This window comes from Pogona vitticeps, chromosome 3, assembly GCF_051106095.1.
Source record: "Pogona vitticeps strain Pit_001003342236 chromosome 3, PviZW2.1, whole genome shotgun sequence".
NCBI classification, from domain to species: Eukaryota; Metazoa; Chordata; class Lepidosauria; order Squamata; family Agamidae; genus Pogona; species Pogona vitticeps.
This window is the reverse complement of record NC_135785.1, coordinates 159307170-159320442: the sequence shown is the minus strand read 5'-3', so window position 1 is coordinate 159320442 and position 13273 is coordinate 159307170. Positions and strand designations below refer to the sequence as shown.

The 13273-nt window shown below is 39.6% G+C and overlaps 1 protein-coding gene across 1 annotated transcript in view; it reads left to right on the top strand.

Annotated features, from left to right (window-relative positions):
* The window catches only part of STK24 (serine/threonine kinase 24), a 36855-nt gene extending 23824 nt beyond the window's left edge, over positions 1–13031 (top strand). Inside the window, exons 7-11 of the mRNA XM_020801601.3 lie at positions 3358–3503; positions 4859–4982; positions 7262–7330; positions 8797–8933; positions 10581–13031. Of these exons, the coding sequence (XP_020657260.1) occupies positions 3358–3503; positions 4859–4982; positions 7262–7330; positions 8797–8933; positions 10581–10617 (513 nt within the window). The 3' untranslated portion in view covers positions 10618–13031. The remainder of the gene's footprint in view (positions 1–3357; positions 3504–4858; positions 4983–7261; positions 7331–8796; positions 8934–10580) is intronic.
* Positions 13032–13273: the final 242 nt, after the last annotated feature.

Below are 13273 nucleotides of genomic sequence, written 5' to 3'. Positions count from 1 at the left end.
TGGGTGGAAATAATGATGGTCTGGCCCATGAGGCCAGACTGTCCACTCACCATTCTGCTGTGGAGATGCGCACTCAATGGAGGCTTCCTATCACACCGTTGTCCGCAATGGATTAGCCACTCTGTGACCTGGCAGAGAGGCTTGTCATCCCGCCTCCTGCCAGGAGTGGATAATCCATTGCAGAAACAGTGTGATAGGAATGCTCCATCGAGTGCACGTCCGCGGTGGAATGGTGAGTGGACAGTCCGGCCCCGTGGGGCCAGACCCTCGTTATTTCCAACTGTGGCGGGATATTCGTATTTGGTGGATATTACTCTGCTTCCCCCAAAATAAGACCTAACCTGAAAATAAACCCTAGTATGATTTTTCAGGATGCTTATAATATAAGCCCTACCCCAAAAATAAGCCCCAGTTAAGTGAAACCCGGCCCTCCACTATTGTGCATCAACCAGAAGAAGATGACATGACTGTATTTGAATACATGTAGATTGTTGTACATGAAAAAATTAAAATATCTCCTGAAAATGAGTCCTAATGCGTTTTTGAAACAAAAATTAATATAAGACCCTGTCTTATTTTTGGGAAAACACGGTAGCAAGATGGAAATTGCATACCTTGGCTCTGACACTCATGCATGAATGGAGCAACAGCCAGTCATTCACTAGAACACCAAGCTCTATTGCCTGTAAGACAAGGATCAACCAACAATCTTGGAGGGAGAGAGGAGGGACAGTCAATGCTCAGTTTCAGATGATGAGAGGACATCCGTGACGAGAAGTCCAATAGGCAGCTTGTAAAGAAAGTCCAGACCTCATCACTAAACTCAGGATAAGAGTGGTACACTTCAGTATCATTAGCATAAATGTGATAGTGAAAACCCAAACTAGAAATTAAGAAACCCAAGGGAAGCATATACAGTGGTGCCTCGCACAATGATTGCTTCATACAACGATGAATTCACACAGCGATGGGTTTTTTTGAGGAATTTCCCCCATCGTTTAACGATGTTCTCTATGGGGGAATTTCACTTAACGATGTCCCTTTTTGCTCATTTAAAAGTGTCTTAAAATGTTTGAAACGTGTTTTAAATGCTTGGATTCCATAGTGCACCTTGTGAAATATGTGCAAACTTAATTTGGTTTTGTTCTGAGTCTTCATTAATTTTTGGTGATTTTTTTATTTTCCCCATTTAAATCAATTGAATAGACAGTTCAATGCATTTAAATAGGGAAAACAAAAAATCACCAAAAATTAACGAAGACTCAGAACAACAGCAAATTAAGTTTGCATAGGGTTCAGGAGGTGGGATAACAATTGCAAGCATTTAAAACATGTTCCAGACATTGTAAGACACTTAAAAATGAGCGAAAAGGGACATCGGAAAGGACTTCAAAAGCACTGAAGCCGGCTTCAGTGCTTTTGAAGCTCTTCCATTTTCGCTCATTTTTAAGGGTCTTACAATGTTTGGAACATGTTTTAAATGCTTGCAATCGTTAGCCCACCTCCTGAACCAAGAAAACCAAGAACTAGCATATCTAGAGAAACCTAAAGAGCCCAGTCTTGCCAGGAGAATCAGGTGGTCAAGTGTACCAAATGCTGCTGACGAGTCAAGCATCACCAACACTGAGGAACGTCTTGGCCACTAGGATGTCATTCAACACTTAAGAGAGTGTTGTGTTGGTTGAATGCCCTGCCCGAAATTGAGATTGAAACGGATCAGTGGCATTTTGATGACCTAGATTAAGGGTCCAGTTGAGAAAGGGCTGCTCTCTCTAGAATTTTAGACACAAAAGGAAGAAGAGATACAGATTGATAATTAGCACAGACTGAAGGATCAAGGGAAGCTTTTTTTTCAGGAAAGGGTAAACAAAAGCATGCTTATAGAAACTTGTGGATGCACCAATCGTAAGTGAACATTTCACCAGACTGGTCAGAAAAGAGAAAAGAGAAGAACCTATAGGAGAATAAAGAAAAGAAGGACAAGGATCACTAGGAGCATTGGTTAGAGGTGTGGCAGACAGAATTGCAGGAACTTGTTCTTCTGACATCCAGGAAAACTCAAACTGGTCCTCTGGGGATTGTGAAGGAAAGGAACAAGGAATACTCATGTCTGAAAAATTAATCAGTTAGGGTATCAACCGAGGGAGAAAAAGAAGTACTTAAAGTTATGCCCTATAGCCCTGGGGCCAGCAAGCTCTTAAAAGTATAAAAACAACTGCCTTGGGTTGTGCACCTGTACCAAAATAGTAGACTGCTTAGCTGGATTTCAAAAATACCTTCCCAATGCAGATTTTAAAATGTGATGAGAGTCCTCTGAAGGAGCACCCTTCTATTGTTGCTCTAAACAAGACATGAAGACGAGACCAGTCATCTTTAAGCTCCTGAGTCAGCCAAGGGCGAACAGCTTTCTCCCAACAAACAGATGGAGCCAGTTGCTTCAGAGCAGAACTAGTTGTCATTTGAAATGCAGTGGCCAATTCATCCACTGAACTAACTGGTAAACTGCCATTAACCTTCAAACACTGTGGCCCTGACCAGTCTGAAAATGGCTGTAAGGTCTCCTGATTCAGGGATAATGTAAACTTTGGACAGGTTTCTCATAATAACCATCTCAACAGGCAGAGGAGGAGGAAATGTACAATAACCATGAATTAAAAATGATCAGGAAAGGCCACTATCTAAAACAGTAGCTGGAGAAAATTCTAATGCCTTCTAAATATAATTCAAGGATCTACCCCCAACATGAGTTGGGGGGAGATGACAATACCGTCAGATTATGCATATATAATACAGGAAGGTCCTCCCACAGTTAAGATTCATGATGGATGTAAAAGTCCCAGCAATTATAAAAGGCAACTTTGTATCCTAAAAGCTAGATAATCAGGTAGAAAATTCTTCCAGGAAGTTCATTTCCAAAGTTAAGTTTGGAAAGTTATAAATGCATGCCAGTCTCACTACAGGATACAATAAAGAAACAAAATGAACCTCAAAGGAGCTAAAAATGATTTCTGGAAGGACAGAATAGAGAAACTCTTTAACTAACAGCGAAAAATTGAGGGGAGCATTCTCCTATATGTGTCTTCCTCTTTGTGCATATTATGTATCGATGAAATATGCATAGGTCTGTAGTCGAAAAGCTACTTTGGTCCATCCTGTTAACCCCTGATAGAGAGAACTGCCTGCTGTGAAGGAGCGGGTAGAAATAGAAGGAATAAGCTGCCAGTGGTGTGAGGTAAACATCTTTTTTAAAAAAAAAAAAAAATAGCCATGCCTGATTATTCTCTTCGATAAATGTATATCTATATTCCCTTGATAGCTGAAATAAATTAAGTAAAGAAACTTATTTTTATTTTTAAGAGACCAACTGCAAAAGAACTCCTGAAGCACAAATTTATAGTACGAAATGCAAAGAAAACCTCTTACTTGACAGATCTCATTGACAGGCATAAAAGGTGGAAAGCTGAGCAGAATCATGACAATTCCAGCTCTGAAGATTCAGACGGGTAAGCGTGAGGGGAGGTAGGAAATATATCAGACAAAGTGAGTCAGATACCCAGCCGGTTTAAAGGCCTGTTCTTAAGATACATTCAGGTTACATTGTGAAAATGTAGTGCAGTATGAGATCCCTTTGTGACAATGTTTCCTTTAAGTTGCATGTCCTGTGGAGAAAGCAGTGGGTGTGAGAAATATGAGGTGCAAGAAATGTGCCCTCCTCTCCTGTCGAAATGCCATAATTTAGGACAGAAGAAGGAAGATAAGTTTCTCTCAGCTTGGGGTGGGGTCTATACAATCCCTTTTCAGTAATTCAGAAACCCACAAACTGTTGAATGTTGTTCAGTAAGATAGATGAGCAGCTGCTACACAGCTGACTACTTTTCAATATGCCTATCTCCACTGTCGCTAATTTCTCTTACTGTTTTTTTTTTAATGGGAATAACAAAAGCTATAGAAAACTGCACAAAGGAGTTACTTTTGGATGGCCCTAAACATAATCCTTTTGTGTGGTTTTCCTAAGTCTGATTTACTTAGTCCTTATGGGCTGTTTATCTATCCATTGGCAACATTTTTGTTCACAGTTCATCCTAAAAATGCTTAATTAGCCCATTCCCCAACCCTGTTTGGTTTTTTGGCTTTTAGGAGGAGCTAGGGAATGAAGCCGTGGAGGGTATTTTGCTGTGCTCTTACGAGAGATGTGCATATGAAGTACTGTTACAAGTGAATGTATTATCCAGTCTCTCCCTAGCTGCTCTTTTGCATCTCTTAGCATAATTTTGCTCCAGAGATCCAACATTTCAGTCATTGAACAAGTGGCAAAGTTCTTGAATATGGCCATTTTCATTAGACTACCTATGAATGTTTGATCCTTTATATGTATATTTATTGTTTATTACCTTTAAAATTTATCCCTAGTGTTTTAGAATGTGTTTTCATTTAATGATATAATGGTCTGTAAAGATGATTCTGTCACAGCTGGATGGTGGCAAATTGATGGAGTGAGACAAATGGTATGCACGGCAGTGTGTGTATAGACATACACACAGAGGCTCCTCTCCCTTACTTTTTTAAGGGTTTGGTTTGCTCTTAATAGTTTGCTTTGGATTGAGTGTTTCTTTTAGTTCACCATACAGATATATCAAGGGAGAAATGATCTGTAATCTATTATTAATAAACTAGTCCTAACCCGTATTATTGGAGGCCCATTTTAGTCTAGCTTTTATTTTTAATGTGATTTAGGGTTTTAATGCAATATTCTTCCTCTAAACTATTAACAGCTGAGTTTTCCAGGGCTGAAATTTCAGCAGTTATTAAATTAACAGGACTGTTTTTGTAATGATTAAGAATTTTATTTTTGTTAAAGAGAAACCGATGGCCAAGCCTCAGGTGGCAGTGATTCAGGTGACTGGATATTTACGATCCGAGAAAAAGATCCTAAGAATCTAGAGAATGGAGCTACCCAGCTGCACGAGTGGGAGAGAAACAAGGTATTCTTTATGTTACAGATATTACAGGAAAACTGCCATCTTTTCAATGGTATTGCAGGGTTTTTGTTTGTTTTGGTAACGTTGATTACGTAAAATGAATAAAGGTAGACACGAACTGCGTTTTGGTGTGATTTGACGGTTCGGCTGCACAGCTGTTCTTCGGGTGCCCCAGATTCCCTTGCCTGGTTGCCACTCAGGCAGCGCCCAGAGGAGGCAGGTCTGGGAAGCCACCCTGCTGCCTCTGAGTGGGCGCCTGCCAGAGGAGGCGGGGCAAGGGAAGCCGGGGCACCTGCAGAACAGCTGTGCAGCCGAACCATGTTGAACTATCGGACTGCGGTTTTTGCCCATGTCTAAAGATAAACTATGTCCTGAGGTGTGCAGAAACGCTATACATGCGAATAATGTGCCACTTACCAGGTCTGCAAAAATACTTTGAAATGGGTGGTGACATTGCAGCATCAAACACAACTAGACTGTTGTGTAACACAGCTGTGTGATGGATAGCATGTAGGCTAACTTTCTCACAGCCCCTGGGATTCTGTGGAGGGGAGTTAAAGAGTGCGGTGGCTCTTGCAGAAAGGAGAGAGGGGTTGACAGTCATGGAGAGGCGGAGAATGGCAGGCGAGCGGTTTGGTGTGGAGGTGAAGAAAGCAGTTAGAACAGTTCAGGAAGGGGTTAAAAAGAGTAACAGAATCTGAATGTTTGACAGTCAACCAGCCTAACACTGTTTTCATTTTGTTCAAGCCTTGAAAACAAATTTGACTGTTCTGTGTTTTAACCACTGCATGTTTGATCGGGGAAGCTATTGAATTCCAGCTAAAGGATATTTTAGGGCTCCTAAAGGAATTAAGGAATTTCTAACAAAGGATATCCTTTGTTAGAAATTCCTTAATTCCTTTAGGAGCCCTAAGGTGGGCTGAGGGGAGGAGAAATAAGCTGAGGCCTAGGAGCCCCTGGCAAATGAGAAGGGGTTGCCAAAAGGGGATGCGTGATCACGTAGTGTCACACCTGTAGCTTAGCTCTAGGGATGCTCAGCTTTTGCCTCAAGTCATCTCTCCTGCGTGTTTTAAATGGGGGCAGGCTTTTTATTCCACTCAGTTGTTACTTGTTAGAACAGATTGTTACTAAGCGGGAAATGGCATCCAAAAAACAGTGTATCTGTTACTCTTCAGTTGCTGTGACTTCACCACCACCCCTGGTTTCCTTTCCTTAAAAGTCCTCCATGAGGTTTCAATAAAATTCTGATCTGCCATGTGACAGTGGTGTAAAGAACTGTAGCTATAGGCACACATCAGCAAAGTTCACATGTCCTTGAGGGTTCTGTGATATAAGTACATACCATTGTGCTTAAGTAGCTGGCTTTATGGTATGTGTGAAATGCCTTCTATGGTAGGATGTTGCGCAGGGAGACATTGCCTGATGGCTGTTTTTTCTGCCCACATCCATATAATATAACCGTTTTTTTGCAAGGGTTAGTGGTGATGATACATAGTCTTAAATTGACATGTAGTCCTTGGTCAGCAATTTTGTGCCCTCTTCAACACGTATGTGCTGGCCCTTAAAAAGGTAAAGGTTCCCCTTGACAATTTTTGTCCAGTTGTGTTCGACTCTAGGGGGCGGTGCTCATCCCCGTTTCCAAGCCGTAGAGCAAGCGTTTTGTCCGAAGACAATCTTCCGTGGTCACATGGCCAGTGCGACTTAGACACGGAACGCTGTTACCTTCCCACCGAGGTGGTCCCTATTGATCTACTTGCATTTGCATGCTTTCGAACCGCTAGGTTGGCGGGAGCTGGGACAAGCGACAGGCGCTCACTCCGTCACGTGGATTCGATCTTAGGACTACTGGTCTTCTGACCCTGCAGCACAGGCTTCTGCGGTTTAGCCCATAGCGCCACCACATCCCTATATGTGCTGGCCCTTAGTTTGTACCCAATATATGTACATGTGTGCTATTCATGACTTTTCTTGCTTCATAAAGCAGTGCTTCCTGAGTTTTCGTATGATACACATAACTGAATGTATTTAATAATACCTAAGCAGTCTGTAAAGCATCCTAAAATGCAGTTTGTTACATAAACATTATAGCTGTTTATAATACATTTTCTGTCTGGAATGGTGGCATTTTCTTATTCTTGTCTTATCATTAGTCAATGGATGCTGTATGCATGGTGTTAGAAGTTATACTGACAGAGGCCACACACCTCTGTCCAATTTATAAAGTCAGATAATGATGGCAAGTGTTTTGGCTAATTTGTGGAATACCTTTTTTTTTCTTACAGGAAAATACCATTCAAAGGCGGCCTTTGTCTCGGTGCTTATCAACGATTATCTCTCCCTTATTTGCAGAGGTATGTTGTTGTTGGATTATCTGTTTCTTGTGTTTGGATTTGAGATTGTATGAAAATGGTGGAGAAAATGCAAAGGAACAAAGACCATCAGAGTTATGCTTATATATTAAAAGAAAATCTGAGCTGAGGTTTTTAAAAATAATGCATGCAGCTTCTGCCATTAAGGTTTTGGAATGATGGTAGGAGATAGTTGTCAGAATGAACTGGTGAGTCATCCCACTCAAGGAAAATCAATGTATTATGATTACTACTTTTGTTCCATCCACCTCCCTTGGCTTCCTTCTCAGGAATAAGACCACCAAGCTTTGGTGGGGGAGGATGTAATGCTAGTGGTAGTAGCCAGCCAGAGAAAAGTAGCAATGGGCTCCCTCTTTTCTGTCTCCCTTGATTACTCTGAGGATGGGGGCAGAACTCCAGGAATGGCTTTCGCATAGCCTGCATTTCTCATCTCAGGGTGGCAGCGGGAGTGGGACACAATGAAGAGGAACATGGTAATGTGTGAATGGGGCCAATTCTACCTATTGTGCAGCCAGACTTTTTAATACAGTATATGCTCAGTTGGGCACTTGCTTGTATAGTTTTTATATTGCTGTTTTTAAATGTATTAATTCTGTTGAGTCCTTGACATGGAGTGGAACTGGGAAACTATTGTAGGTAAAGAGTCATCTGTTATGAAAAGGGAACAGGACGGTCCTCTTTTCTTTGTTCACAATGGAATAAATTCACTTCAGGTTTAATGATGTTTCCGTTAGCATGAACTTTGTTGTTCATGTCATGAAAGTAGGATTCCCTGCACATTTTAAAAGGTTCTTCAGATGTTTGTGGGATTTAAATGTATACCGCAGAGTGCTGCCATGCCTGGTGGCTCACTAGATATGGTTCATTTCAATCCGATAAAATATATTTGTGCAGTGGACTGGCTTCACTTTTTCCCTGGCACACTGACAACTTCCGCAACTTCCCTGTGCTTTCAGAATGGATTTGTAGTGCAGGATGGGAGAGGCTGCTGCGCTGAAAGTAAAGGAAGTTGTCCCTGTTACATGTAAAGGGTGCATACTCCTCTGGAGTTAACGGTTGCTAAATCAGGCTCTTCTATAAACAGTCGGGAAATGGGAGCCTTCGATCTGCCTAAAGTTCTACCAGACTGACATTTTTCTTAGTTAGATTTGGTCAATAACAAGGGGTATATTTAGAGAATGTTAAATGTTTTAAATGTACTCCCTGCATTTCCGAATCATCTGTGAACTTGGACGTACAGTGCTAAATCTGCTTTTTCACACGTATGAACACTTATATTGCATAAATACTATACCTCAGGATGGTTGGGTGGTTATTTATTTATTTATTACATTTATACCCCACCCATCTAGACACAAGTCTACTCTGGACAGCTAACAATAAAAATAGAATAAAAACAGTATAATAAAATAAGGTTGTTATATCCTTAATTGCTTTCTGATTTTTAGCTGAAAGAAAGAAATCAAGCTTGTGGAGGAAACATGGGATCCATAGAAGAGCTGAGAGAAGCTATTTATTTAGCTGAAGAGGCATGTCCAGGCATTTCAGATACCATGGTGACAGAACTTGTGCAGAGGCTTCAGAGGTATTCATCGATAATACTGCTCTTAGACATACAGAGAAATAGTCACAATATTTTGAATGTTTCCTTAATTACAATGTGTTGTGGAATTGGACAGTAGTGATTAGAGGTGTCCTCTTTCGTGCTTTTGGTCTACAGTTTCCAGAATTCCCCAGGCAGAATTTAGGGATTTGCCCCCCCCCCCCCCAGCAAAGGGCTTTGGTGTTATTTACTGCCGACAATGATCTGTTTTCACCGTATCTGTTGCTATTTTTTTCCGAAAGGAAAGAATGTTGTTTCAGTTTGAGACTTCATCGCCCTGTGTCTTTTCTGCTTAGGAAATTAGAGAAGTCTGCTAGCTCCAGGAAAGCAAGGCAGGTGGCAAGGATGATAGAAATTATCAGACTGTTTGTATGTAACAGTAAACAAAGAAATCTGGTTTAATAAACCACAATGGAAAGGAGCTGTTGTGGTATAATCAGCCAATTTACTACTGATTTATGTGTGCACATAAACCAATATGGGAAGAATGTTGATATTTACCTCTGAGATTTTGGTTAAGTGTGTCCAAAAAGTCAAGAATACAAACTTTGTTTTAAAGTGATTTATGATTCCTGGCTTGTTCTGGACATACTTGCCAATAACCCTAGGTTCTGATGTCCCAGAGAACTACCCCTTTCTAGCTTTGTTAACCTGTCAGTTAAAGGGAGGAGCAAATGGCCAGTATTTTTTAAGTCAGATTCCTATCAGCATCTTTTCTACATGTCAGCATGGGCAACTGGGTGGTTCTTATTTGATTCTGGAATGATGCACACAGTGGTAACCATTTTTAACAGAGATAGAAGCTTAGCTGGTTTGTATTCACAAAGTGGGTTTCATGCATTAACAGGAATTAGAACAAGGATCTCCCAAACCACAGTCCAACTTTGTAATGCTGTCCTGGGCTGGCCCTCCTGATGGGTTCAAATCTTGTGATATTCACATTGAAACATGAAGTAGATGATAAGTTTTTTCTCAATATTTGGGAATGTTTGTCTTCCCGATTTAATCAGGATAGAATTAAGTTAGAATCCCTCCCAGTGTCTCACTTGCTTCTTTATGCCAGGGTACCACAATCTCTAGAAAGAGAATACTTTCCCTCTTTTTTTGAATAACATAAAATCAGGATTAGGCTTACCTCCCTTCTGATTATACATCTGTGACCTTTGCTGGAAACTTCAAGTACATTTAATTTAAAATTATTATAGCCATGAGAGATAATTAGGAAATGAAGGTGGTATGTGTTTAACTGAAGATTGTTATGTTAAAATGACAGGAAGGTCGACTGATTACTGAGCTTTGGTGGAAGTCCCGTACAGCCATTATCTTGTAATAGGAGCTGCTGTTATGCATCATGTGTATACTGTATGTCCTTGATATCCCATATCCAGGAACCGTAACAACAAAGCTGTGTGTAATATGCTTTTATAAAAATTACAAGGATGGGTTCTGGGACATTCTAAGATGTGGCCTCCAACCCTAATGCTTTTCCAATCTTTTTTACTTGAGCTACTGCTTATCACAAAATGGCGAATCAGCAGCAGTTTTGTTATAAACAGTTCCTTACTACTGAATGGGTCTTCTGAGTGCTCTTTTCATTTAAGATGCTACTTTTTCTCACCCTGTACCCAGGTATTCAGTAACAGGAGGAAACACATCATCCCACTGAAATGTTGTTTCTTCACGTATGCTGCTTCAGAGGCCCTGCTTAGTGGATTGGTCATGGGGTGCTTTCCAGTAGATGGACATTCCTGAAGATGCAGCACGGACATTGTTTTCCAGCTCTGTATAGTTTTTTAAAATAATAATAATAATAATGCACATATTCAAAGGAGGTATCTTTTTAAATTTCTGAGATGTATATTTAGGATTGCAGTTAGGAAACTAAAGCTATTGTGAAATCTCAGGTATCTTGCTTTAAGTCATTGGCCTTCAGCTAATGGGCCCAGATGTAGAGGAGGATTGCATTCCAATCAAAAGTGGATGCAATAGTTTTACTTTTTTGTTTTACAGTTTCCTTTTGAGGAAAAGAGAAAGATACGAGGATAAATGGTTTAGGGTGAACTGAGTGGGTTCCATATTTCAGACTGGGGTTCAAGATAGATCTTGGGTCTGAAAAAAAATGAAGGCAACTGCTTTAAGTTAATGAATCTGTGAATCAGTAAATGTACAATTGGCTATGTGTACAGATTTGTATATAGTCACTTTTTTTACTGAAATCTGCTCAACGTGCATATGGAGACCCTCTGTACAAATTGCCAAGTGCTTCTGTGGATGATACTAGTGAGGTAAATATTTTAGTCAGGTCAGAACTGTTTATTAGCTTGCCTTTGATATTGGAGAAAAATTGAATTATGTGGCAACACGTTTGACTTGACCTTATATTTACAGGTCAAAAATAATTAAAGCCGTGCTATAAAATCTTGTTTGTACTTCAAATGCAGAAACTGTTGAACAGTAGTGTTTGTTTTATTAATCTACAGTTGAGCCTTTTACCATGGTACGACTTTGGTTATTTTAATTTACTGCATCCATTTCTTTTAAAGTTCTCTATTTTTTGTTCTTGACAGTTTTATATCTGTTTAAAATTGTGCCAATCTGAAGTCTGGATTCACTTTTCATAGTTTTATTTGAAGCTACTTTGGAAGATCTGAAAATCCCGTATGACTAGCTTAAAGAAAATTTTCTTTTGAAATACCTCCTAGATATCTTGGCTGAATAATGGCAATATTGTATTATGTTGGTCTTAGAAACAGCAGAAACCCAAACTATTATGTATATGAAAATCTTTAATCACAATCATTGAGAAAAATGGTTTTAACTTGGTATCCAAGATCCATTTTGGGGGAGAAAATTCATGAGGTTTCTTCTTCATTTAACAGAGCAATCACTGCTGCAGTTTTAGTTAAACATCTGTATATTTGGATCTTTTGTGGTTCATCATCTGAACTCTGTCTATCCTGTAATGGGAAGGAACTAGTATAGTGTTCAAATATCTGATAGGTATCTCATTTGGATTTTTCTTTAAGAGATGCTTGAAAGTGAGTGGTATACAATTGAAAATATATAGTTAAAATGTAAAATACTCAATCGTCATTGAAATGTGTGCTTGTCCTTTTCTTTAATAAAAGAACAAGCATGTATCACTCACTATGTCTTAGTTAATGCTTCTGATACTTTGCATTGATTTACATGAATGGAAAATATTTTAGTTTTCAAGAAACCTAAAAATGAAAAGTTTAATTTAGGGAGAACATAATCTTTTATGCCAAAATATCCCTTTTCAAAACTAAATTGAAAATATTCTGTTAGTCTTTCTGTACAAACATGGAGATGCACAAAATTGTGTAGTGAGGCAGATGGAGAAATCCATTCACCCTGTTTTTATACTATAATTCTGCTCCCTTAGAGTAAGATTAACGGTAATCATTTGAATGGAAGATGAATGTTCATAGTGCTTACAAGCCACTTGGCGTCATTCACAAAGCTGCTTCTTGGATCAAGGTGTCATGTTAAGAAGATAGGCCTTGTGTGAATCTTAAAGCATTCTGAGATCAGTTTTGAAAAAGACCAGAAAACTTTTCAAAGCTTTTAAAAATATATCACCACCATGTTTTAAGTAGATAACTCTATAGATTCCTGGGGATGGAGTGGGGTGGGGAGTCTCAAAGTCAGTTCAGACTTTGAAGCACATGGATATGTACAAGGTAGGGAGGAAATGTTTTTCACTTCACTGGCTGGCTGGGTGTTTGTATAGGACTGCTTGCCATGTAACAAAACTCCAAATCCCTACCCCTGTTTTTAGTTATGTCTGCACAGAGGCAAAGACTTGACAGATTCAAAAACAATTTATTGCTGTAAGATTGCCAAATATTGTTGAGTGCATCAGACTGAGATTTGATAAAAGAGTGCCAGTTCAGAGGGTTTGGCTGCTAGTCTTGAAGAGCAGTCTTTGACCTAAAACAAAATTTGAAATGTCCCTGCTATTTATATAATTTGAGAAAAGCCATTTCTGTACAAGAAGACAAGCTTTAACATGTATTGCTTAGCTGAAGGATGAATAAAATCTGACTGTTCAGTTAATTCATCGCCTGTGCTGGTGCATGTTGAATCTGTTCTCACACTAAATTCAGTTCACTTCCCCTCAAGTAAAGATGCATAGGATTGCAGTACACTTAATTCATTGGCCAAAATCCTGTTGCTTAGTATAGCGAATTAGAATAGGCCCATTGAATCAGTGGAGATTTAGTGAGTCAACTTCTTTGTAAATTCCATTGATTCAAGGGTGCCTGCCATATGTGAACTCCCACTTGCTATGCTAAAGC